Below are 27,339 nucleotides of genomic sequence, written 5' to 3' on the forward strand. Positions count from 1 at the left end.
TAGCAGAGGTTGGATCATTTTGACCTCATCCATTTTTCTCTGTTTTGGGTTTTATCAAGAAAAACTCTCAGAGGCTAAGTGGTATCTTTAAAGTAATCTCTGGGTGGAGGCTCACAGGGCAGAGGCCTGAAACCCGGCTGAGGAGGCCCGAGCCTTTGATGCACCATGGGGCTGCTCCCATCGGTGGCCTGGCCTGGTCTGTGGTCTCCGGTCACCTCCTCCAGGCTCAGGCCAGCTTTATACCCTTGCCTTCACACTTCTGGCCTCCCCTGGGAGAGTTCCTGATCCCCACCATGTGAATCCACTGCTGATCCTTACACGATGCTGTCACTGCTTCTTGAAGCCTGACACCAACCACACTCCTCCCCCAATTCCCGGGCAGGATGCCACCACGAGGCTCTCTCAGGCCAAGTCCAGTCACGCCGCGCTTCCCAAATGGAGATGAACGAACACCGATTGTGAGATGGGCAGCGTTGCCTATCAAATTAGCAGTGATTTTTAAAGAATGGTAATGCTCAGTGACTCCGTGTTGAGGAGGCGGTGCCAGAAGGTGGTCTCATAGATGCCGACGGGAGTGGAATTGAAGCTCTTCTGGAGTGAGACTTGTCTGTACGTATGAGTAATCTAGACCTAGAAATTCCACACCTGGGATCCTACTCTAGGAAATAATTTCAATTTAGGTGTAGGAGTTAGAATGCTTTCAGCTGCCAGTGGCAGAAAACTCAGCTACTGTGACTGCAGCAGTCAGACATCTGTTGCTCATGTACAAGAAGTCTGGTAGTAAGAAGTCCTGGAACCGGTTTGGTGTCTGCACCTGCCACCCACAGTTGGAGAGGCAGTGTTGTCACCCCTCATGGGGACACCATCAGCTGTTGCAGCTCACAGCATCCTGCCCTCATGTGACAATTGCCTAACAACAAAGAAGGGAGTAGGGGCAAAATGGACCTTCTCCAAGAAATGCCTTTTCCAGAAGCACCTGCAACTCTTCCTTCTCATTTCACTGTTTACAGTGGGGTCGCAGGCACACCCCTAGACACAATGGTGACAACGGGGAGTGAGGTTGTCCTGGTGGGCTCAGGCTCTCTGCATCTGCCTGGATAACCCAGGTATTATGCTAAAGGGGGAGGGTGGATGGCTTCTGGTGAGCAGCCAACTGTGTCTGCCACAGGGAACCAAAATCCTTGTAAGAGACATTTGATGTATTGTTAGTTAAATATAAAGACATGGCAACTATGTGGCTAAGAAATTATAGCACATGTATTTGGATGAGGGAACTACTGACTCTAAAAGGGGTGGAATCTGATTGCCAACCAGGCCTGTCTGACTCCAAACCCACATTCTCAGTTGCTACTCCTTCCTTGGATTGAACAAAATCATTAACAATTGAAGTGAAAGCAGTAGAGAGCCTTCCAGAACTTAGGTTACTTAATAAAAAATAATCAATGCACCACAATACCCCCACTCTCAGAGGACTAAGGTTAGTGGAGGGATTCCTGATGTCCCTATCCCAGTTGTCACTTTAGAGATTAGTAGACTCTTCTGAGATTCTTTGCCTGATTCCTGCTGAGACCAAAACAGCTGAAAGTTAAAATAAGGTCAGTTTAAGTTTCCATGGATTCTGCCTGCCTTACTGGGTTAATCGTAATAATGTGATTAAAACACTCAAACCCTTCAACCAAACCCAGAGCACGTGAAAAAGACTGATCGAAGAAAAGCAATTATCAGTGAATTTGGTTAACAGTGATAGGATTTTCTAACAATAATGGTAAATAATTTTTAAAATGAAAAGATTTCATGTTGCAGGTCTTCTGCTTGGGCTCTCTGTCCTGGTGTCACTGCACTGCAGTTGTAGAAGGACTGATGATTGGGCAAGCCACACTGGCCGCTTACTTTATTCAGGTCTCGTAACTTCTAGAAATGTATCACCCCTCCTGTTTTAGTTTTTCTATCAGGGCACAGGAGGGGGTGTAGGTCAAAAGCTGGGTTCCACATTAGTCATTGTGTTAATGAATAGGGCTGGTTAAAGTTTTGATGGGAAAAAAGTGCTGCCTTTTTTGTAACCATAATGCGGTTAGATATAGAGTATCTAAAATTTAGACAGATCTCAAAATTCAAAATTTGTTTTTCCCTCAGAGCTACATTCATGTTTACTCAGAATAACCACAACATTTTTCTCTGGCTCTGCAAATACCTTCCCAAGCTCACTGTTTGCTTTGTAAGAAGGGTGCAGTCTGACTAGCTGGGCCACCTCATCACCCTGAGAACAGACGAATCTACACTGGTCGTGGTTACTTGACTCATAACCATGCTGATAACCACAATCTCATTTATTTCAGAGATTCAATTTTCAGTTTGTATGTGCTCATGCTGATAGGGTGGCTTGAAAAAAAAAAAAAAAACGTAACCATTTTGCCTTGAGCCTAACAGCAAAAACAAAAATGTGGCATGGATACAGAGTTCTTACAGTTCCTCGTGATGCTCCCCGATGCCTCCTGGCTTTGTAAATCTAGTCCTGCTGATGTGCAATGTCTCTCTATCCCCCAAACTCCCGTTCATTCTTCAGGACTGAACTCAAAGTTCCCCTCTTCCACAGGGTCCCCCTAACTCTCTCAGGCAGAATCAGTGTCTCTCTTCTCTTGGGTCTCATGGAACATTATACCCACCCACATTCCATTGGGATGATTTAAGTTTCTGTTTTCTGGACAATATCTCGAGCCCTTCCAGAGTCAAGATAGTGTCTTTAGTTTATCTCATTTTTAGTAGACTAATTTTAAAATTATGGAATATTTCATAGATATATATATATACATAATAGAGCACATAAGGTATGCAAAATCATAATACTATAAGCATCTGTGTAACCAACATTCCCCTTCCACGTGTCCCTCTCTCTTCATCCCACCCTCCTGAGGTAACCCCTGTCCTGAATTTGGTGTTTTTATCAATCCCTTGTTTTTCTTTATAGTTTGCAACATATGTATGTCTTGTGTAAAAGAGTTACTGTTCCCCAATTGTTGGGTTTTACAATTTTGCCAATCTAGTTGAGTGGAAAACAGTATTTCATTATAATTTTAATTTGCATTGTTAATGCACATTTCAGTTTGCCTTTCTACAATTATTAATGAGTTTAAGCATTGTTAAATGTGTTTATTGATCATTTGGGTTTCTTTTTTCAGTGAAAATCTGTTCTGTCTTTATTCCATTTTGCTATAGGGTTGTTTTCTTTTTCTTATTGATTTGTAGCAATTCTTTATACATTTTGGATACTAATTCTTTGTTAGTTATATGTATTGTGAACATTTTCTCTTAGCCTATGGCTTGTCATTTCATTTTCTTTGTAGCTTTGTTAGAAAACTCAATTTCCTAATTTTAGTGTGGTTTAATTTGTCAATCATGTCCTTTTTTTATGACCTTTTTCTGTCTTGTTTAAGAAATCCTTTCCCCCTTGATTTTAAAGATATTTTCTTATATTTTCTTTTGAAAGCATTAACATTTTTACCTTTCACGTTTACTTCTTTAATCTATCAAGAAAAGTAATTAATGGAGAATTTGAATAATAGTAATATGGACCTTAGGATACCCAGCTGTTTCTGGCACCATTCACTGAAAAGTTTGTCCTTTCCTCACTGATCTGTAGTTCACCTATTTCTGTATCACTGACAGATGTGGGGCTCTGTGTACCAGCTTTTGTTTCCAGTCTTTTGGTATACTTTTCTATTCTTGAGCCAATATCAAACTGTCTAAATTATTGTAGCTTTATAGCAAGTCATATTTCCTGACAGGGCAATTTCTCCCCACAGTGAGGACAATGTTGGCTATTCATGGCCCTTTCCTCTTTCACATACATTTTATTTTATTTTATATTTTATTTTATTTTATTTATTTTAATTTTATTTTTTTAAAAGATGTCTGGTAAGGGGATCTTAACCCTTGACTTGGTGTTGTCAGCACCACGCTCTCCCACGTGAGCCACGGGCCCGCCCTCCACTAGCATTTTGATAGGCATTGCATTGAGTCTAAAAGTCAGCTTGGGGACAATGAATACTCTTGCGATCCTGAGTCTTCCCATCTGTAAACATTTACTTAGGTCCCATCTCACGTCTGTGGCACAAAACTGCCCAGGACTCACTGCCACCCTCCACCCTTTTGCTCAGCTCGCCGCCGCCGCTTCCTCCAGCCTCCTGGAAGTGAGGTGTGGCCCATTTGAGTTCTGAACAGTGGAATGAGGGCAGAACTAGGGCAACCTTCCAGGCCTGGCTCTCCTGTGGGATCCTGCTTGCTCTGTCTCTTCCCCGAAATGTAGATAGATGCAGAGGATCAAGAAGAAGACTCTGAAACCCTAAGAGATGATGAACTGCAAGAAGGAAGGAGCGCGGTACCCCAATCACTGTATGGGAGTCTTCCCACTGAACACCACATTATGTTACGTGTATTTTATCATAATTTTAAAAAATGTAGGGACCATTCTTAGCTTGTGGACTGTACAAAAACAGGTGGCATACCACATGTGGCCAAAGGGCTGTAGTAGGCCACCCCTGTCCTATAAGATTGTATCAGCATTCAATCCTCCCTAATTCAGAACGGTCAGTGACTCCACATGGCGAGGTAATGAACCCATGCAGTCCCCAAGGCAAAGGTTAGGTGGATAAAGACTTTGAGAAATTCATGAAATAATGGAATAAAAAGATAAAAATAAAAAATATAAACTTTATTTCTCAACATAAGCTCCAGCAAGTTCACGAAGCTTTTGTAAGCAATGACACCAGCCACTTAGTCCATCTCTAAAGAACTGAGGGTCCTAGGAATTTAACCATGTCAGTCAGTGCAGTCTTTTTTACATTATAAATGAAGATAAATAGGTTCTCTTTAAAGATTTTTTTAAGATTAGAAAACAAAAGAAGTCAAAGGAGCCAAATCAGGACTATAAGGAGGAAGCCTAACGATTTCCCACTGAAACTCTCACAAAATTGCCCTTGTTGGATGAAAGGAATGAGCAGGAACACTGTCGCGGTGGAGAAGGACTCTCTGGTGAAGCTCTCCTGGGTGTTTTCTCAAAACACTCTCCTAATAAGCAGATGTTATTGTTCTTTGGCCCTTCAGAAAGTCAACAAGCAGAATACCTTGAGCATCCCCCCCAAAACTGCTGCCATGACCTTTGCTCTTGGCCCGTCTGCTTTCGCTTTGAGTGGGTGGCCCACTTCCACCTCTTGGTAGCCATGGCTTTGATCGTGCTTTGTCTTCAGGATCCTGCTGGTGAAGCCACATTGCACCTCCCATTACAATTCTCTGAACAAATGCTTGGGGATCTGGATCCCACTTGTTTAAAATTTCCATCGAAAGCTCGGCTCTTGTCTGCAGCCCATCTGGGAGGAACAGTTTTGGTGCCCATTGAACAGGAAGTTTGCTCGATTATGATTTTTCAGTCAGAATCGTGTCAGCCGAACCAACTGAGATGGACGTTGGCTGTTGCTTCTGCTGTTCGTCGTCTGTCCTCTTCGGAGAGTTGGTCTGATGCTGGGGACCTTCATCTTCAACATTGTCCTGTCCCTTCTTAAAACAAGTTCTCCATTTGTAAACTGCTGGTTTCTTTGGGGTATTGTCCCCATAAACTTTTCACAAAGCGTCAATGATTTCTCCATTCTTTAACCCAAACTTCACCATAAATTTGATATTTGTTCTTGCTTCAATTTTAGCAGAATTTATGTGGCTCTGATGGGTCTCTTTTCAAATTGATGTCTCATCCTTCTTCGTATCTCAAACTAGAACCTGTTTAGACGTGTTACAACAAGTTAGTATGAGTTTATTTTGGTGCAAAAAAATTTTGCAACCCAGGTACAAATGTGTACCTGCTTGCCACTCATTAGTTTTTTCATAATATGCATCTTCCATGAGCCTTTTGCAGACTCCTTGTAATATTTGTTTCATAGTGAGTGAAAGAAAAATGTACTATTGTATTGAAAAGTAGAAATAAACTTGGTAAGTGCTCCACAAGCATCACATGGCAAAATAGTTTTGAGCTTTTGCCTAAATCCTGCTGCCTTTCTTCTTGAGGACAAAAAAGTTAATTTTGCTGAACCTTTCCTTGTCATGTTTTGGAGTGTGAAAAACCTGCCTCTAATCTTAAGGGTGTCTTTGCTCCTTCTGGTTCTCTCTGTTATTTTTGGAGAGAAGTGTAAGTTACCAGGTGCTTTTTTGGCTCTTTGGCAAATAGCATTATTTCCTCTAAAAATCTCATGCAGACCAACAGAGGAAGAATAGCCAAGCAAGTGATTATAAGACATCAACTGCATGAAATACTGTGTGGCCCTTTAAAGAACTAATGAGACATGGAAAATATTCAAATAGTAATGTGGAAAATATTCCTCAAACAGTCTGGAAAGGAGAAAAATAGAATAATGACAGACGGACACAGTGACTTCAACTAGGCTAAATATGTGCACACGTGGCTGAGATGGAAGGGGACTTCAGCGAAGTTAACATGCTGGTGAAGCATCTGGACAGATGTGGTAGGATTTGGTGCCATGAGAAGGAAAAGAGCTTTCAGAGCTGGAGTGCTCTGAGTTCAAATCCCGCCTCTCCCCGCCTTAGCTTTGCCATTTGGGGCACGTAACTCACCTACGCTGAGTCTCAGCTTCCCATTCTTAATCTGTAGGTTAAAATGAGAGCTTAAGCATGTGGCGCCTAATGGGCTCCATAAACAGTATGGGTGATCTTAATGGGGGAAGCATTTTTAAGGTATTGTTACAAAGTGGTTCTAATAATTTTAAGGACTTAAAAATACTTCTCGATAGGGCCAGCCCGTGGCTCACTTGGGAGAGTGTGGTGCTGATAACACCAAGGCCACAGGTTCGGATCCCATATAGGGATGGCCGGTTAGCTCACTTGGGAGAGCGTGGTGCTGACAACACCAAGGCCATGGGTTCGGATCCCTATATAGGGATGGCTGGTTTGCTCACTTGGGAGAGCTTGGTGCTGACAACACCAAGTCAAGGGTTAAGATCCCCTTACCGGTCATCTTATGAAAAAAAACAAAACAAAAGAACTTCTGGATAATAACACATGTTCATGGTAGAAAGTTTTAGAAATGCATCAAAATAAAAAAATTAAAATAAAATTCATTTGTAATCACCCTAGCCAAAAAATGACCACAATTTAACATCTCCGAGTATAGTGCTACAGACCTTTTCAAGTCCTGCGTCTGCCTGACACTCATTAGGAAGTTACTTCATCTCCCTGAGACTCAGTTTCCTCCTACTCAAAATGCTGTGTGAGCGTTAAATATGATGATGTTTGTAAAATGCTCAGCCTGGCAGATCACAAATGCTCAAATTGTTGATCACTAAAATATTAATGTCGATGCAAAGGGGACACATTTCTTCATTTCCTGTCCCTTGTACTCACAAACCCACGCACCGTTCACACTGCCATCCCCTTCTCTCTTGGTATCAACAGCTTGCTACAAAAATCTGTGTGTTGGTGACCTTTCCAAGTCTGTCAGGTAGAAGAGGGACTCTAGAAGAAATATAACAAAGAAACGGAATTGCCAATCCATATCTTTTAGGCTCCATCGAGGTATTACTGACATACAATAAATGTAAGGAAGTGTGCCATTTGGTAAGCTTTGACATAGGAACCATGTCTGAAACCATGGGGAAGTAGAAATATCTTTTCTTCACCTATCCTAGGTTCATGGCCAAGGCCTCTGTAACAAAGCACAAATTAATAAGAAAAAATAAGAGAAAATAATACACATTTATTTCATATAAGTCTTACGTGACATGGCAGCCTTTGTAAGGAAACGAGGACACAATGAAAGAGTTAAACTTGTGTATTTCTATGTTGTTTGATGAAGAGTGAACAGTTGTGAGAAATATAATTGGACAAAGGTATGATCTCATGATAATAAAGTGAGGGGAACTTAGCTAGGCCTGTTTGTTCAGATTCTTCTCTGGGACCCTGTATCATCAGAGATAAGAATGTTCCGTTCCTCCAGGTAGAGGGGGCACCTCTCACATGAAGGTTTATGACCAGCTTCAGGGGAGCAGGGAGGGGTGGGAGGAATGCGAGCATGACCTGGCTGCTTCTGCCATTTTCTCAGATCCCTTCAGCTTCAAGTATCCAGTATGTGGAGGTGCCATAGTTTGGGCTAGTGTGTCCTGAAGCCCATCAAAACCATCACCGTAAGCAAGATAGTGAGCGTATTCATCACCCCACAAAGTTCCTTGCACCTCTTGTAATCCCTCCCCCCAGCTCCCTACCCCTCTCCCCCAGACAATCATTGATCTGCTTTCAGCCACTATAGATTAGTTTGCACTTTCTAGAATTTTACACAAATGAATCACACAGCAGCTATCCAGCTTTGCTATCCAACTTATTTCGCTCAGAGTAATGACTTTGCAATTCACCCCGTTGCTGTGTGCATCTGCTCATTTCTTGATGTCGCTGAGCAGCGTTCCATTGTTTAGCTGTACCACAGTTTATCTGCTCACCTGTGAATGGACGTTTGGGTTGTTTCCACTTTTTTAGCTATTACAGCTAAAGCTGCTACAAACCTCCATGTGCAAGTCTCTGCGTGTGGATATATTCTTTTGTTTCTCCCAACCCAATTTTAAAAACCAGTGTTCTCCCCAAATGCCAGTCATGTCCAGCCTCTTTTTGGAGAACATGGAGTCAGGCATCACATTTGCTTTGGGGTCAAGCTCTTGCTAATCAAGTTTTTAATGGGCTGTTTCTCTTTTCTGCACTCTATCATCACAGGATGCAAGCACCTTCTTTTCTCTCGCATTAAGCGCATGAGCCACCCATGCAGGTCAATATGATTTTTAGGAAAGGGGTTAATGGTGGTCACCGTAGGGATCTGCACTCGTGGATTCTTCCCAAGGGGCTGGCTCCAGACGAGTTCGGAGGCCTGAGTCCACAGCCGCACCTGGCATCTCAGCTCCTCCACGAGGCAGATGGAGAAGGGGAAACTGAGGCTCTGAAAAGGCAGTATATCTGAGATTGTTGGGCCAGGCACCCTTGGCCAGGACTACTTTCCTTTCCCACTGGCCTGACCTTCCTTTATATTGAGAAGCAAGATGCCCAGAGTGATGTCACTTAAAAACAAGGATTTACATGTCCAGCTCTTCTTCATTAGAAGGGAATGTCTGCATTATTTACCAATTAACTTCTTGCTCCTCCTCAGCGGCAGTGCTTTAGCCCCAGGGTTCTATAATCATGTACGAAATATTTCCACTATTACGATGCTCATTAAAAAATAAATAAATCTCAGCACCCCCACAGATGTTTCCTTATTTGCTGAAGGAAAAAGAAATTAAACACAGTTATTGTGATTCACAATATTTGTGTAAAAGGCACCACACTAGAGCCTTCCTAAGTATTCCCAACAATAATATTTTGGGAACTTTAATTTTTTATCTCGGATGGCCCTGTGCCACTTGGATAGAATGTCGCGCCCCTCCCCCCATGTTGTCACCTACAATAAGTCAGAAGAGCCTTGGAGGATGACCTGGTGCTTCCAGGAACTGCCTTTGGCCCCCGATGATGGAGGCTGGTTTCCTCTCTTCAGCAGGTGTCAGGTAGAGCACCGGTGGAGTCGACAGCTCCTGGTGACCTTTCCAGACCACCTCAGAACGGCGACAGTAAGGGCTCTCCAATGTGGGTGACTGTCAGAATCACCTGCAGGGCACGTTAAGCAGGTGGCTCTGTTCCCTCCCATCCCCCACCCAGAGTTGCTGACTCAGTGGGTCTATGCAGGGGCCTGAAAAACTGCGTTTCTATCCAGTTCCCGGGTGACGCTGATGCCGCAGGTCCTGGAACCTTGCTTTTAGAACCACTAGTCTAATGTTTCCCTTTCTCTCCAAAGCTCCCTAAAATGTTAACTGACAGCTGGGGAGCTGATTTGCGGAGGCCTGAGAAGTGGCCCTCCCTCTTCTGGGGGTCTGTCCTTAAGTAGGGGGTTAAGTAGGGAGGGGTAAGAAATACCATTCTGGCTGGTTCCCAGGCCTTGGGTGAAGGGGGGTGGTCTCCAGGGGTCAAGAGTCTGCCTGGTATTTGACAACTTCCTGGAAGGTACCCAGATGTGGTCACTCCCTGGGACGACTCTGCTCGGAGAGGTTTATCCTGGATTCTCTGTGGCTGTCTGAACTTGCAGGCCCAGTTGGGAGAAAGTCCTTTAAGATTTGGGTGTCTGAACTCAGTCCTTGGGACTGAGCCAGAGAGAGAGGGAGCCTGAGGCCTGAGCCTTGGCCCCCAGCCATCAGGCTGCCTGAAAGGGCGTCCACAGGCTGCGAGGAAGGCCCTGTCGGTGCATGAAGCGTGGGAAACAAGTGTCGTGTCGTGGGAGTCCAGTGAGCCTGAGGCCTGGGCCTGGAGGTGGGGGAAAGCGGGCTTGTCAGGCGACTACCCCTCATGACAAAGGAGCTGAGCAGTGTGGGGCAATGAGGGTGGAGACGGCTTCCGAGCACGGGAGGGCAGGCGTGACTCAGGCCCTGTCCTGGCACTGGGCCCTGTGTCTGGGCCTGGCTGACGACCGGCTCTTGGAAGAATTGTGCAGCTCTCAGGGCACGTGCAGGGTTGACCTCAGGCCTCCAGGCCGGGTGCCACCGCTGTGGCCCTCCTGTCTCCTTGGCCCTGGCCTGGGCCCCTGGCTGCTGAGTCTTACCGTGGCTGGACTCCATACTTCTTCCTGGGCCCATTCAGACCTCACATGAGCATACTCATGGGTTGTCTGGCATCAGACATGTTATCTTTGAGGTGGGCTGCAGGCAAGACCTCCCCAGGGGCCTGCCCATGCTGCCGTTTCCTCCGCCAGCTTCCCCGTTTCTGGAGCTCAAGCTTCCTTCTGGACCCGTCCCACTTGGAGGCTGGTCAGTGGGTTGAGACTCCCACTGAGGCACTCACTAGCCTGCTTTCAAGTTCTTTTAAGCCTTGCACTCAAGCTTCTACCCTCTGGCCTGGTGAGTTGGATAGTTCCGGGGCCACACCCTCCTCTTTGGGAAGGTGAATTAGCCTCTCTGGGACTAAGAACTTAGTCAGGACTATTGTGAGGATTATGTAAGAGAGTGCTCATAACGTTCACATTAATGCTCCCATCTCTGCTTCTAGAACTGTGGTCCACTCTGACCCTCACGTCTAGCACCAGAACCTTGCCTTGCAGCTGGTGGTCTGGACCTTGGGCTGTATGCTGGAGGGAACTGAGCCCTGAGGCAGAGCCAGGTGAGGCTAAAAGGTTGGCCTGGATCTCTCTTTCAGGTTATGAAAGTTCAGATGACACGGGAATTTGAAAAAGGGTAGAAGGAGCTCCAAAAAGATGACTCTTGGAATGTGAAGAAATTCACAGTGAGGAATCTTGGACCAGAAGAACTGAGGAGGCCATTCTTCTGTTCTGAGATGGGACTAATCCTGCTGTGCCCCAGGCAGAGGGTCTTTCCTGTCAGAAGAAAGTAGAGGCTCCCTGGAGTCTCTTCCACAGCTTACTCGGCCCCTTGTGCCGTAGCCACGGTTCACTGTTTTCAAACGGGAGAGAGCAGACAGCGAGAGGGCGGCTTTGCACAGACTTCGCAGGGAACAGTACCCACCCCTGACACGCACACTTTGGATCCTACACAACTGCATGAGGGAAGCAGGGGCTTTGTCTCCAATTTACAGAGAAAAGAATGGTGTCAGCAGGGGACTTCCTAAGGGGACGTGATGGATAAGACCCCGTCTCCCGTCTGACCCCCGCTTCCAGGCTCTGGGGCGTGTCCACACCCACGCAAATCCCACCGGAGGAGCAAAGGCTGGTGAGCGAGTCTCTCGGGGCTCAGCGCTCACTGAGGCCTGGCAGGAGAGAGGAGCATGGGGGCCCCGCTGCTGGGGCAGGGAGCCGGGCTCTGTGGGGCAGGGGCAGAGCTGGGGAAGGGAGGTTGGGCCCACCCTTGGCCCACTTGGCATCCAGTCCTAGTCCCAAGCTAAGGACTTTCCAAGACTTGAAGACAGTCCTTCCAAAATCTTACTGTGAAGATCTTGCTGCTTACAGCTTGCAGGACATCTCCCTAGCAGGCTGGTGGATTTTGGACGTGACTGGCACCATCATGCACACAATAAGCACAAAATAGCCGCCTGCCTTGCCTTCCACTCCAGCACCAACCCCCCCCCTTCCCTTTATGAGAAGCCTCGTGACTTAAACAGAAATCCTTTTGCTTCCGCAAGGGCGCAGTTCTCCACCCTAGTCGCATAGTTTCCATATTAGCATAATGCCCCTCCTTGATGGTATCAGCCAGCCCTTGGCGCCCTATATAAGCTCTACCACCCCCACACCTGGTGCTGTCCTCCATTTTGAGGGCAGCCACGGGTTGCCGCCCACTTTGGGTGCAACCTGGCAGAATCCCGGCATCTTGGCTCACTTTCTTTCACAGGCATCTTCCAACCTTCCGAACCATCCTCCACAGGCCCTGGCTGAGGGACTGTCCTCTGCATATGGAGAGAGTAGGGTTGCCAGATAAAATATGTAAATACTGCTGTAAAGCTAGGTGACCACGCTAGTTGTCGGGCTCTTTTACCTGCCCATAATCCTGCACTGACTGGGCCGATTGTCGAGCTAAGGTTGGGTCTGGAGTTCACAGACCCTCAAGTCTGTTGTCCAGAGTGGGTCACAAACCCTTCATATGCCAGGCTGGGTCACTAGACCCCACACATGCCAGGCTTGGTCACCAGACCCCACACACGCAGGTCTATGAGCTAGGTAACTGGCCAAAAGGTCCTTGGAAGCCATAGGTTGGATGGCTGATGCCCGCCCACCTGCTTCACCAAAACTTTCTCTCTTTCTCTCTCTCTCTGCAGAAGAACACAAGAATAGCAACAAAACTAAAAAGATACATTGGCACGCATGCGTACTAACTACACACACACACACACACACAGACACACACACACACACACACACACACACACACACACACGATTTGCTAAAACCACACCCAACGGGACCAAGGCGAGGGCCCTGACCAAACTATTCTATTTTCCCAACAACTGTATAGGACATATTTATAATAAAAATTGTTATTTCTCTGACAGTCAAACTTAACCAGGTGTCCCATATTTTATTTTCTAAATCCTGTGACCCTAGTCCAGGTGGAATCCACACTTGAAGCCAGGCCATGGTGGGAGCTTCTGAAGCTCTTTCTGCCCTAATTCAGGATTGTTCCGGAACCAGGTGGGGTTGGCTTAAACAGGCAGGGCCCAGGGGCAAAGGGTTGTGGGGAGGGCAGAGAAAGAAGCCGAGAGGCAAGCAGGGCCTGAATGAGACAGTTTTTTGTTCAGCACAGTAAGGAATTTGTTCCTGGCCTGAGGCCACTGTCACAGGGTGCCTCCCATTCCATGCTGTTTTGGCCACCAGAGGCTTGCCCACAGGTCTGATCCCTCTTATTCAGGGAGGCTTAGTGCATATAAACTATTTCTTCATCAAGCTAAAGACACCTTTGCAAGTGGTGATACCAGCCATTTAGTCCATCCCTAAAGAACTGAGGGTCCTGGGAATTTAACTATGTCAATGCAGCCTTTACATTACTCACTTAAGGAATTGAATTATCTATGCAAATAGCTGGGGAGTAAGTGGGAGGGACCTCAGGGGTTGTCTGGTGATATGTATTGAATTGTGTCCCCCAAGTTTTATGTATTAGAAGCTTGATCCCCACTGTAACTGTTAAAGGGGGCGGGAAATCCTATTACAGTAATTGAAAGATGGGGCCTTGAAGAGGTGATTAGATTGTAGGACCATGCCTTAGTGAATGGATTAATAAAGGTGGTCATGGGTGTGGTTCTGAGGGCTTTAAAAGGAGAGTCTCTCTCTCTCTGCTCCACCATTCTGCCATGTGAGACTCCTGCTTTACCGCCAAGGAGGACCCTCACCAGATGTGTTCCCTGGACTTTGGACTTCCCAGCCTCTGAAACTGTAAGCAATAAATTGTGTTTTCTTACAAAGGACCCAGTTCCAAGTATTTTGTTAAAAGCAACAGAATGGACTAATTCATCTGGGTACTGAACTTTAGAAAAATCCTCAGATCACTGGTCCAGTCCCAAGGTTGACTGTGAGCAGCTTGAGAGCAGCATCTTAGGGCCCCTTGGTTTAGCAGAGCGCCTAGTGCATAGCAGAGGCTCTATACCTTTTTCTTGAAGATATAAACTTTAAAATCTTACATGCATAGGGAAACCAAAACCCAAAGAGGTTAATGACCAAGATCATAAAGGTAGTTTCTAGCTATGTCAGGGCTGTCAGCCAAGCCCTTGCAGCTCCATCACCAGCCATAGTATGTCCTTTCTTCATGGAATATTTATTGAGCCTTCCTCACTAAGGACAAAGGGCTGGGGGCATAATAAACCCTCTCCCTACCATTGGAATCATTTACAATCATTTACCAGATAAAATATGTTCTGGTACATACTAAGTGATTTAAATGGACCTGGCTTCAGGAATTAACACGGACATAGATAAAAATATATAAAAATCTGCTCCTCCTATAGTCTTTCCCATCTCAGCAAATGACCCCTTTTTTCCAGTACTAAGGTAGCCTAAGGGCTACTGATATTCCTAAACTCCTTTCTTTCTCCCACATTACACCTGTCAACAGATCCTGTTGGTCCTACCATCAGACATATCCAGAACCTGACCACTTCTCATCACCGGTTGTGCTACTGCCCCTCACGGATGGGTGTACTAGTCTACCCGGTCCCCCTGCTTCCTCCTATGGCCTCGAGACTTTTCTCAACAGAGCAGTCAGAGCAGTCCAGAAAAGATAGCTGGACCATGTCGCTCAGCCTCTCAAGCCTGCCATCAACCCCGTCTCCTGCCTACCAGGAGACTGCTCCCCTACTCCAGCCACACCAGTCCCTTGCTGTTCTTGAGCACACCGTGCATTTTATTTCTGCCTGGGAGGATCTTCCCCTATAGTCCATGTGACTCCCTTCTTCAGATCTTTGCTCAAAATATCTCCTGCCCTAGCAAGGTCCTCCCTGACTGCCTCTTTTTGAGTTGCATCCCCCCATCCTGCCCATAGCACCCCGTCTCGCTTCCCCTTTGCTCTGTAATACTTATCGCCATCTGACATATTTTGTCCTCCTCCCCTGCCCACTGACCAGCCTCCCCCTCCCCCGCTGAATGTAAGCTCTAAGAAGGCAGTGATTTTTGCTGTATCCTCCTGACACATAATTTTGATATGCAGTTTAGGACTGAGACTGGAGGTCAAGATTTAGATTTTGCTTCAGCCCATATTCCAGTGTTTCCCAAAATTTAAAAACAAATGGCCTATGTATTAACACAAAAATCTCACCTTCAAAGGTCTCCAGGTGAGAATCATGGCCTCATTTATTAATCTGTATCAGCTAAGATTTTGGTGTTATTTTTGGTAGTCTATATTATAAAAATAGGTGATTATTTCCAAGTGTTAAATGATAATATTGACTACGCTTTCAAACTATACTTTCCTCCTCTGACTCCTCCATTTCCTCAGGAAGATTCTTTTTTTTTGTCTTTTTCGTGACCGGCACTCAGCCAGTGAGTGCACCCGCCATTCCTATATAGGATCCGAACCTGCGGCGGCAGCATCGCCCGAGTGCGCCACGGGCTCGGCCCCTCGGGAAGATTCTGATATGCCTCTCTAGCGGTCATTTAGCCCATTCTGCATTGAAAATCCATCTAAAATAATGGGTGCTTCTCTAACTCTGCAGGCAGTGTGGTCTTTTTGGTTATGACAGAGCTGAGATGTTAAATTTGGAGAACAATGTTGTCTGCTCCAGACAAAAGAATTCTTCCTTGATGAGTGAAATTTATGTATCTGAGGCTGAACTCCATCTCAAAAAACGGATCAATAAAAAGCACAAAAGTTTTGTTAGTATAAAACAAAAAAATTTGAAATATAAGGCAGAAAACTAAATGAATCTTAACAGGACTTTATTTGAATTAAACAAATCACATCTTTGTGCTGTTAATATAAAATATAGACATAAGCTCAAAATATGGTAGCAAATGGTACCCCAAATTAAGAAGTCAAATGGCAAAACGATAAGCCAAAGAATGAACTTTTTGGCCACAAAAGACCAAATGTCAGGTGAGGATGTATAGGAGGAATTAAGACCAAAGGTTTCTCTGAACATTGGTCAGCTTATTTTGAAGCATGTCCTGTCTACCCCATAAGACAAGTTAGTCTCTGAAGGGTTCACAGAGGAGTTCAGCATTCGCTGTTGACTTGCAATAGTAGAAAAATGTATACCAGCAGTGCCAAGCTGTATCTTGTTTCTTTTTCTTGTGTAATAAAGGGACTCTGCCTGGCCTCAGGTGTTTCTTGTTTTGGAATCATGCAATTTGGAAAAGGAAACTCAACTCAAGTATGGTCCCCTCTCCCTTAAAGAACTAGCTTCTTTACATCATAGAACTAAGTCTGATGTTTCTTAGTTCTATTCTATACCTGGGCTAGTACGAGAGGGATTCTGGTGTTTCAGTAAAAATATGATATTAAGAGATTCAAAACCCTATCCCTTCCTCTTTATTATCCTTAAATTCCTTGGGAGTGACAAGGGCTGCGTTTCATGGAAGGTTTATTTCAGGATGCTTAAAAGGCTGCTAAGGCACTAATGGGGAAGGATCCAGGCTTCTCCTATTGGGGCACAAGTTGCCCACTAACCGATCTGTGGTATTGTAACTTTATATCCTCTAGATAACTCATCAAAACGGTACAACATGGTCAAATTTTAACATCCGGAAGGATGACGCACTGAAGGTCAAGCTAAGTGTAGGTTATCTTGCAGGATATAACCAGAAGCTCTGACGTTGACTTTTTTTTGAGAACAGTTGAAAGCGGGATTCTCCAAAAATTCAAACACGGGCCGAGCCCGTGGTGCACTCGGTAGAGTGCTGCGCTGGCAGCGCGGCGACGCTCCCGCCGCGGGTTCGGATCCTATATAGGACTGACCGGTGCACTCACTGGCTGAGTGCCGGTCACGAAAAAACGACAAAAAAAAAAAAAAAAAAAAAAAAATTCAAACACAGGCTAGAAAACTCAGCTCTAAGCTGTTAATCCAGACAGGAGGGGAATCTATCCCTCCACACCAGATGTGCATGGCTCTGGGGAACGATGGGAGCCTGCATGGTGCCTGAACACTGCAGGTCCTCAGAACAGCTCTGCTGAATGAATGAATAAACACATAAGGACACCATCCATCGAAAATCAGCCTAGTTAAGTGCAAGAATACTGAGCCCTTTCCAGATTACTTCATTCTTCCTTGTTATTACAGACTTCTCACTTCCAGTAATTTTAAATATGAAGAAATTCCAAATCAGTAAGAAAAGTCTCACAAAGAATAGACAGGCCTTTTAAAATTTATTTGAGTTATTTCCAAGCTACAGTTACAAAAGTTTTTAATTTTTATAATACTCTTGATAAGAAAATAAAATTTAAATAAAAATACATTCTCAACAATACAACATGGGTACACAAATTCACTACATTAAGTTTTGATAACTTATATTTTCAAACTAGACACTGTAAAAACCAATATTTACTAGCAACATATTTATTTCCAAGTTAATAAAAATGGAAGCAGATAATATCAATCAAAATTGGTGATTTAACTCTAGAATGAGTCTTGTATTTTTCACATACTGTAAGGACAACTAAAAGGCTATGCAGAATTCTGTCTTTACAGGATGTACCGTTTAGAGCAAATTAAAGGTGCTTTCACTTAAAAAAAATTCATTTTTCAAAACCTGACATGAATGAGACTTTCTGATAAATGAATGAAAACGAACTTCAGAAACAGAAACAAAAGCCACATCATTTGTCACTTTTTATAAAAAAGTGTCTAGTTTTGACACCTAATCATTACCCGTGACATTAACATATTTCTTTGGCAAATAAAACAGTTCAATTTGATAAATTATATTCCTGGGAGTAAAACCTTTGATATTGCCTATCTTAATAAATGAATATTAAAAAACAAAGCTAAACAAAAACAAAACAACAATAAAACAAGCAACAGATCATGGCAACTTGAACTGATGGAAAAGGCTAAACTAAGAACCAGAACTGGCATTCATTGCAAGAGTTTCCCCATATCCTTTTCTTTCCTTCTTGGGGTTTGCAGGTTTTTAGGATAAAGTGAGCTACCATATATTTTTTTTAAGTGTGGAAAAGGCAGAGAAAGCACATCCGATAGTAAAAATCAAAGTATTTATGAGTAATGGCAGAGGAATGAGGCCCCTGGAAGCAAGTTCATTGGTTATTTTAGGGTCCTACTGACATGGTCTCTTATTTCAAAAGACTTTCAAAGAAAATTAATTTAATGTCACATTACTTCTTTTCAGGCTGTGCCAAGCTGGTTAATTCCAGTCAAACAGGCTGTTTAAAAGTGTCATGTGAAAAAAATACCTAGATGACTGAACTCTACCCCTTCATACACAGTTATGTATGCACACAGCCTTGGTCCCTTTGATAATGCCATGATCTTTAAAAACAATCATAATTGGGGATTTGACATTAGCGATGTTAGAAAAATACTTCTTTTGCCTTAAAAAAAAATAGCAGAGGACTAAAAAGCCACTAAAGAGTAATCAGTGGTATCTGGTAATGTTCACACATCCTTTGCGTGTAGACATTTCAGAGATTCTTAAGAGGAATTTTAATTGAAAGAAAATTCAAGAATGAGAAATTTATTAAATTTCTAAATTATTTCACATTTATAAGTCAGTGTAGATTATGGAATATAAAAGCTCATAAAATTTAAAGGACTCTTTCAAACTTGTCTTTATCAGCACCATACTTTAATCAAAGGATCTAACCAGCCAGCCCCTCAAACCTGTCTTTAAAAAGGGCCAAGAATACTACCTACCATAATGCAGACTAGTACTGATTCTTAAATATAACCAATTCATTTTTACAAGTCATTTAGAGAAATACATTGCTTGGTTATAATCATTTATGGAAAAACCTTGATTGTGTACTAAGAGTCTTTAAAAATAATTACCTAATATAATTTAAAAACAATTACCCACCAATAACATAACTGGCAGAGTGTATCTTGAAATATAGCTTATGCTCAGGAAAACAAAAAAAGCATACTAGATAGACTTACATTAATAAGTCACAGTTTTAAACAGAAACATATGTAAATACTACAAGGTTCAAAGTACCACATTTAGAAAATGTTCTGAATTAAAAAAGACAAAATAAGAGTACCGTAGTTTTTAATACTGATGAAGCAAAGTGTATTCCTCTTTTCTTCAAGGTGGCAACTTGCTTCAGCTGCTTATATACAGTTACGGTTTTTAGGACAAAAGTAAATTATTAGGGAAAAATAGCATTCAAACAGTTGCTTGCCCAAATTCCATTTGGCTAGCAGGCAATAAGGAAACAGCAATGAAATATAAACATTTTCAGGAAAGCATTATTTCTATACTTAAAACACTGATCATTTAACTGATCATAAAGATTAGATACCATGGAGTATCTAAAGTATAATCTGGTGCAGTCCAGATTATTAAAGTGCGCTGAGTGACTGTTCTCAAGTTAGGTCACAACCTAACATGAGGAGGGCATCCTTATGGTGGCCCTTATTATTACATAAAATAGCAGGTGAAGTCAAGTGGTTTTCCCACCACCTTTTTTGACTATTTACTTTCTATTCTTTTTCAGAAAAGATGTCCTTAGAAGTCATATTAGTCTGAACACTCAACTCAAGGAAATGAGTACCTGATATTTAAAACAATGAAAAAAATTTTAGTGGTCTCATTTTATTTTATCTGCCATCACTCATCCCAAATGTAAACAAGATGCACACAATGGCACATATTCCCTGATTCCTCCTATCTGAGTTCTGTTTACATCTTTAAATTGGCAAAAGGATCTACCAACTTTCAAGGATGTACTGGCAGTTTTCTAAGGTTTCTGTTGCTGTCACTAATGTAACCTGTAATGACAATGAAAAAAAATTTTTTTTTTCCTTCTCTTTTTTAAAGCAGGAGGGTCTAGATGAACTAAATTGAGAGCTCTGAATTGTCATGGATTGGGACTTCCTAGTAAAATACAATGTCGGTAGTATAGAGCAGGCACTAATGGTAGTGAAAACAAGTCCACAGAACAGAGTGTTATAAGAAGAGATAGTTTCTTGCTATGGAGGAGTTCTCCCTTTGTTACAAAGCTTCTTTAGGAATCTTCTTTAGGAAGATTCTGTTAGAAAGAATTTGCAAAATGTGGATTTGGATATATAAGATATATAGGAAATCTTGGGTTTCAAATTCTATAGTAATACATTAAGAACAGGATTCCCAAACAGTTAATTTCAATTATTAAATATTAAATACAATGTGAATGCAGGTGCCACCAAAACCAATGTTCCTTCTTAAATACTATGAACAAAATGTATAACGAATTGAAAAACTCCAAGAAAAATATTCTCCAGTTCTTCTGAAACAATTGGTCAAACTCTAAGATGTTTTCCCAACAATTGGATTTTCCCTAGAAAACAAAAAGGGAAAATCATTTTCAAAAGTTAAAAAATGTAGAATTTTTAAAAGTGACAAATATAGAATCCATTAAATATTTATAATTTTCCCTTGATAAAATTTTATAACAAGTCTTGTTTCATTAATTCAACAAATATTTACTGATTACCTATTAAATTTCAGGCATTATTCTTGAAGCTCAGGATACAGTAGTGAACAAAACAGGCAAAATGCTTGCCCATCATGAAGATTACATTCTTGTATAGAGAAGATAAAATAAGTAAAATATTTAGTACAAGAGATGTTGGTATTTTTTAATAGAGAAAAATAAAGCTGAGAAAGGGTATAGTGTGTATGAGCATGGGGAGAGGGTGAAGTACTATCTAAGAAGGATGGTCAAGCACTGGCTAGGACCACATATGAAATCTTCCCAGGGCCTCTAGAAAACTGGATTACTACTGATGGACGAGAACCAATTATACTAATGTACAAAAGACAGGATTAGGATGCTTGCAATAATCTTTCTAATGTACTGAACCTTCTATCCAGAAAGAACATATTTATACCCGCTGAACTTATTTTTATTGTTCATTAATAAAAAATATAATTATCAATACACACAAATTTCAAAGAATATTAAAGATAGTGGGGCCAAGATTCAGAGACCCCTCATTAGATGTGTGACCTTGGGCAAGGCATTTAACTTCCCTGAGTCTCAGTTTCTCTAGCTGTAAAATAGGGATAAAATCATGCTGGGCTGATGTGAGGATCAATGAGTATACACTGTGGCAAACACTGTTATTTGCTGGCCCAAGAACCATCTCCTCCCTATCCACTTCTTTGCAAACATGACCCTGATTCTGTTCTAGTACTGGGCAAACCTATGTTTCAGGACAGACTGAGGGTAACTCTAGACAAGGCTCCTTTCTCTTAAAAAGGAAGAAACAGCCTTTTCTGCCTCTGATACTATCATATAAAAATGTTGGGCTCTGAGCTAGGGCAGCTTATCTGTGACCATGAGGGGACAAGCCCGAGGAAGACAGAAATCATCTTGTTGAGGTGGCTGAGGGCCAGATGGTCCTTGATAACAGTATTTAGCTGCTGATTTAACCAACATTAGACATTAGGACTTAATTTGTGAGCCTGAAAAACTTATTGTTTAAGCCACTTCAATCAGAATTTTCTGTTACTTGCTGCTAAAAGCAATCTAAGTGATATGACGTAAAGTACTAGGCATAAGACCCTGTGGTGGAGTAAACTCCCAATAAATGTTAGCTGCTGCTGTTGCTATCCACTGTATTATCCAACGATATCTGAGATGGTCCAAAAATCAACTATAAAATACTTCTAACATTGTCACAGCTAATTTTTTAAAAGTACTTACACTGTGAGAGATATAAAGGAGGAGGCGAAGTAAAAACAAAACAAAAACAAAAAGCTATTTAAGGAATGAATTACAATTGAACATAAAATTAACAGTGGTGATAATGTACAGCATCAACACAATGAAATGATAGCTGAACTGAAAAAGACAAAGAGCACTTTGAGTTGACAGGGAAACTTGCACAAGAGAAAGGCTCTGAGCTGGGTCTTGACAAATAAGGGTAAGCAGGAGGCCTGTAGGTCAGGTGTGAGGACAGAGCAACAGAGGCAATCCTAAACTCTGTTTAAAAATACATTTATAGTAGTTTAAAAAAATACTTACTTGGGCTGAGCCCGTGGCGCACTCGGGAGAGCGCGGCACTGGGAGCGCAGCGACGCTCCCGCTGCGGGTTCGGATCCTATATGGGAATGGCCGGTGCACTCACTGGCTGAGTGCCGGTCACGAAAAAGACGAAAAAAAAAAAATACTTACTTGCTCCCATATTTTGCACTACTTGATCTTTTCTTCCTATACTTTTCGTGAGGCTCATCCAACTTCTCTATGATGCTTTTTATTTGCTGAATTGTCTTAAACGTTGTTACAGAATCCTCGATTACAAAGTTAGAATAATCATCAGGCTCTTTCTGTGGTCCTTGATAGACTGCTATAGTTCCACATGCCTCTACAAGGAGCAGTAAAATCTCTGATCAGACAACTAAATTCCAAAAATGCAATTTGTAGTATAAAGAAGAATTCTGCAAGTGTCTCAAGCTGGGGAGATTTTCCTTTGCAGTGCACAGATAACTAAAACATATAAACTTTATTAATATTAGGATCGTTACATTTATGCAAAAACAGTATTTTTACTTCATGAATATCCATGAAAAATGCCCCTTTGGGGGTTTGTCAACTTTCATATAAGTAACATTTTGGTAAATCTATAAGTATTTTCAACTTTTTTTATAATTCTAAATTATAGAATTCACTTCAGGAATTGGTAATGAAAGATCATGCTTATATAGAAATAGAGTAATTGAATATTTACCTTCCATCTTTTGCAGCTTAAGCAAACTGAGGGTAAAAAGGGAATAAATCCTTTCTATTTCTCTGTCTTCATCAATGTCTATTTGGATGTCTGCAGGGACACCTCTATGGCAAAAATGAATTAAAAAATGAAATGAAAAAATTTCCTTTGTTAACATGTCAAAGACTTTTAATGGTTTCAGACAAAACAGAATCATAAAACTTTGCAGAAAGAACTTCAGAAATTTAGTTTCATTTCATAGTTAAATAAAATGGGGCCAAGAGAGATTTGGTCATTATATGACTCTAATTGTAAAGAGGTGGGATTTTAAAGTAAAATCATTTTCATAACCTATGCTCCATCACAAAAGCAATACATTATTACCTAAGTCTACAGGGCTACAATGGTTGTTCCACACAATTAGAAAGAGAATGCTAAGCGCCTTCTTCCTTGATATCTTGCTCGCCCTCCTGCTTCTCTTTAAACATTGCCTTTTTTTTTTTTAACTTGTGCAACCACTATATTAATTTCATCACCGCAAAATGAAACCCTGTATCCATTAGCACTCCATATTCCTCCCTCCCTCCAGCCCCTGGCAACCACTAATCTATTTTCTGTCTCTATGAATTTACCTATTCTGGACACTTTATATAAATGTTATCATACAGTATGTGGTCTTTATGTCTGGCTTCTTTCACTTAGCATAATGTTTTCAAGGTTCATTCATGTTACAACACAGCATGTACCAGTATTTCATTCCTTTTAATGGCCAAATAATATTCCATTGTATGGATAACCACATACTGAAACATTGCTTTTTTAACTAGAAAGAAACTTACGCGGTACATGGCTTGCAGCCGAGAGTGTTTTCACTGGTCTCCTGACAGCAGAGCCAGCTTCCGTTTAGGTATGCAGAGGGATGATAAAAACTGAGCCTGTTTTGATTGCATCGGCTCACCCTGCAGAGTACGTCTATCCATTCATTAGCTTCTACACAATTATTTGCCTGGACATAGAGTGGTTTCTCTGTATGTATTACTTGGAACATCTTCATAGGCAATTAAGATAAAAAGTTAGTGACAGAGTCTAAAAATCAACATACCGTACAAAACAAAAAAGTACGTAAGAAAAATCTAATTTGCTTGGCCAGATAACTGCTGCTAAGGTATCTCATAATTTGCTATTTTTCAAGCAAGTTAGCCCCAAGGACAATCTGAATCATGGTTCTAAGCAGTACACAGGATATAATTTTTAGAAGCCATACATGTCCAAAGGAATAGACTAGCAAATAAATAACAATAAAGGGAGGAAATTTCAGATGGAGGAAAAAGTATGTGCAAAGGCAAAGCAGTGGGAAACACAGAGGAACAAGAAAACAAAGAAATCATCTTTGTTGGCTTGAGCATATGGTATGTACCAAGTGACAGCTGAAGACAAACATAGATAGGTTTGGACTATGTTACTTAGAGACTTGAATATCACAAAGAGAAGTTTTATAAGAGGGAAGTACTGAGAAAAGTATCTTTAACTTAATTAGGCAGACTATATGAGGCATCAACAATAGCAGACAATTTTAAGACAGAAGTTCAGCTAGCAATTTATAAACTATTAACGATTAATGGTAAACACTAAAATAAACCATCTCTTGAAAATTTCAACTAAGTCATATATGCAGCTTAAAATTTTTAAATATTTATTTACATAACTTACATTTTTCTTGTTGAAAGAACCCTCTTCCAGTTTTTCCACAGCAAGAATGTTTTTTACTGGAATTGTGTAAATTGCATCTTTGCCTAAATAAGAAATAGGACAAAATTAAAGTAATTTCATCAGAATTACAAAAATGAGAGGTTAAGATAAGGTTTAAGCTCGCCCTCTTGATGGAAACAGTATAATAACCTACAACAAATTTTCAGATGGTATGTATATAAATATTTTTTGTTTTAAGGAACAGATGAATTTTGATTTGTTTTCTATAAAGTGACTTCCTCTTTACTTTTATCAATATAAAATTAAAACATTTTCAAGGAAAAATGTAAACCTAAATTTGATCTCTATGTAGAAAATAAGATGTTACAAAATTTTTAAACATTATATGGGGACTGAAAAAAATAATATGCTTAGCAATAGAGGCCTACTCAAAACTTGCCAAGACATGCATTTTCTTTCGTGGCGTTATTAACATAAGTAGTGAATGTGACAACCTAAGTAGAGTTTTCTATTTTTCCAACATAATATTTAATTGAAGGATTAGCCCTTAAAACAAGGTTTTTAAACTGAAAAACCGTCCATTACTATTACATGCTGGTCAGCTACCTAAAGCTACAAAATTTACTCTTAAGAGATGCAGGGGACAGAAGTAAAAATCTTATTTGGTAGAGTGAATACTTAACCTAATTTAAGAGTTTGGGAATCTGGTTAAGGAAATTTGAGTTTGCTAAAGGAGCTCCATAATAATATGCCATGAGAATATGATGCACTTCAACTTACAGTTTACCTAAGAATAGACTATATATTGTATAGTCATAGAAACTACAAGCAAATATAATTCTGACTTCTTCTGGTCATTTTGTAATGTTTGTTGTTCTTAGAAAAATCAAAGCTTTGCTTTTATTCCCCCCCAACCCAAGCTTTGCTTTAATGACATGTGGGTTGAAATGCCAGAAGTTAAGAACTTTACATTTCCCAACAGATTAATGTATGGCTTTTTTGGCAAAGAAAACTATTTGGTTAATAAAGGGTTTTTTGGTCTTGAACAGAGAAGTTAATGTGAAATATCTGCTAAGCCTGATTCCTGGTATAAAATCTAAAATTTATGTAATTCAAGCAGATGTGATATATAATTTTTTTCTTTAAAAGATAGTCACTTACTTTAACTATCATATATTGAATGTCTGCTATATACTAGGCACCGTTCTAACCATTTATGATATAGCAGTAAACAGAACATATAAGGCCCCTAATGGAGTTTGCACTGAAGTCTGAAAGACTGGCAAAAGACAAATAAATACTAAATAGAGATGAATGCTACAATGAAAATAAACTGGGGTGATGTGATCGAAAGTAGTTGGAAAGGTACTTTAAATTGGTTAGGGAAAACTTCTCTGAGGAAATGACATTTACATTCAACAAATATAAATCATAAATGCATGGGAAAACAAAAAAAGACTATCAGCAGTTAAGATCACATTTATGGGGGTGGAGGGTAGGGCTGGGAGGAGGTAATGAAAGAAGTCACAGCCCAAGCCATATGTAGGAGAAGACATCTGCAAAAGTAGGAGTGGTTAGGTGATAGCTTCAAGTCAGAGTCAGTGGACATAAATAGCTGGAGGTTGAGGAGGAGCGGACTCAGATATACACCAGGACAATTAACCAGTGATCTGCATCCGGAACAGCTCGGCCAATCCTCCCCTTTCCCTGGTTTGTGCTAAGCAGTAGTCAACTTAGGAGGCATTATGTCCACAGGCTAAAGCAGCAAAAATGCATACTGGGCTGCAGAGCAGTGCAATGTCATGGGTAGCTGCTGACTCTCAGAAGGGAAGGAGAGAGCACTTACACAAGAAGACAAGCACCAGCAACCCTGACCCTCAGCAGCTTGTCTTGTCCCTCCCTCACAACACAATAACTGGCAGCAAACTACTGAACACTCAAGTAGATGAATGAATAAAACACAAAGATGAACAAATCACCAAAAAAAAAAAAAAAATCACCAAACAGTGAGGAAAATCAGCACTCTGAAGGAGAGACACACATGAAACAAACAGGATAACATTTGAGGAAATCAGGAGCATAACAAATTGGGAGACAGAGGGGACATATGTCTTTGGGCACTGATCTACATGGGGCACCACAGAGATTCCAGTCAGAGAATTAAAAAATTTTGCAGGGAGTCTATCTTTAGGTTTGTTGAATACACAAAGCATGCACATACTCCAAAATTGCTAGATTTTATTCATTTCTGGACAAATTATAACACAGCATATGTAGAGAAAGCACATTGTTCCCATGGACATACACTGTCATGATATCATTAGAGTTAATTTCACAGTTAATAGTGTTAACTGGAATGAATTGCACTGTGAATTAGTAAAATGTAATGTTTTACTAAGGAGTCTTGAAAAACACAGTACAAAAGGACAAAGAAACAGAAAGAAATAGAGAAAAGTTAAAAACCATGGTGAATGGATTTATAAGTTTCAATATGTGACTAATAAGAATCCAAGAAACAGAATAGAGTCTTCAGAAGAAATTTACAGATGAAAACATCCCCAAGATAAAGGTAGAAATCTTCAGATTGAAAGGATCCACCAAGTGCTGAACAATACGGAAGAAAAAAGACAAAAACCTAAACATTGGGCAGTAGAATATTAGAACATGAAGCCTGAGGAGAGTCCTAAGAGTTTCTAGAGAGAAGAATCAAAAGACTGAAAATCAGACTGACATCAAAATAAGCAACAATGATATCTTAACAATATCTAG

At 41.3% G+C, this 27,339-nt stretch overlaps 1 protein-coding gene across 4 annotated transcripts in view; it reads right to left on the bottom strand.

Annotated features, from left to right (window-relative positions):
• Positions 1–20,350: 20,350 nt before the first annotated feature.
• RASA2 (RAS p21 protein activator 2) overlaps positions 20,351–27,339 on the bottom strand; it is a 111,341-nt gene continuing 104,352 nt past the window's right edge. For 3 of the 4 annotated variants that reach the window (XM_063114533.1, XM_063114535.1, XM_063114536.1), the window contains 5 exons: positions 24,571–24,653; positions 23,700–23,908; positions 22,882–22,985; positions 22,329–22,518; positions 20,351–20,486 (listed from right to left, as the gene is read on the bottom strand). In XM_063114533.1, coding sequence (XP_062970603.1) covers positions 20,456–20,486; positions 22,329–22,518; positions 22,882–22,985; positions 23,700–23,908; positions 24,571–24,653 — 617 coding nt within the window. In that variant the 3' untranslated portion in view covers positions 20,351–20,455. The remainder of the gene's footprint in view (positions 20,487–22,328; positions 22,519–22,881; positions 22,986–23,699; positions 23,909–24,570; positions 24,654–27,339) is intronic. The other variant, XM_063114534.1, reaches the window with a different exon arrangement.

The sequence above is a fragment of the Cynocephalus volans genome, chromosome 11 (assembly GCF_027409185.1).
Source record: "Cynocephalus volans isolate mCynVol1 chromosome 11, mCynVol1.pri, whole genome shotgun sequence".
Classification (NCBI taxonomy): domain Eukaryota; kingdom Metazoa; phylum Chordata; class Mammalia; order Dermoptera; family Cynocephalidae; genus Cynocephalus; species Cynocephalus volans.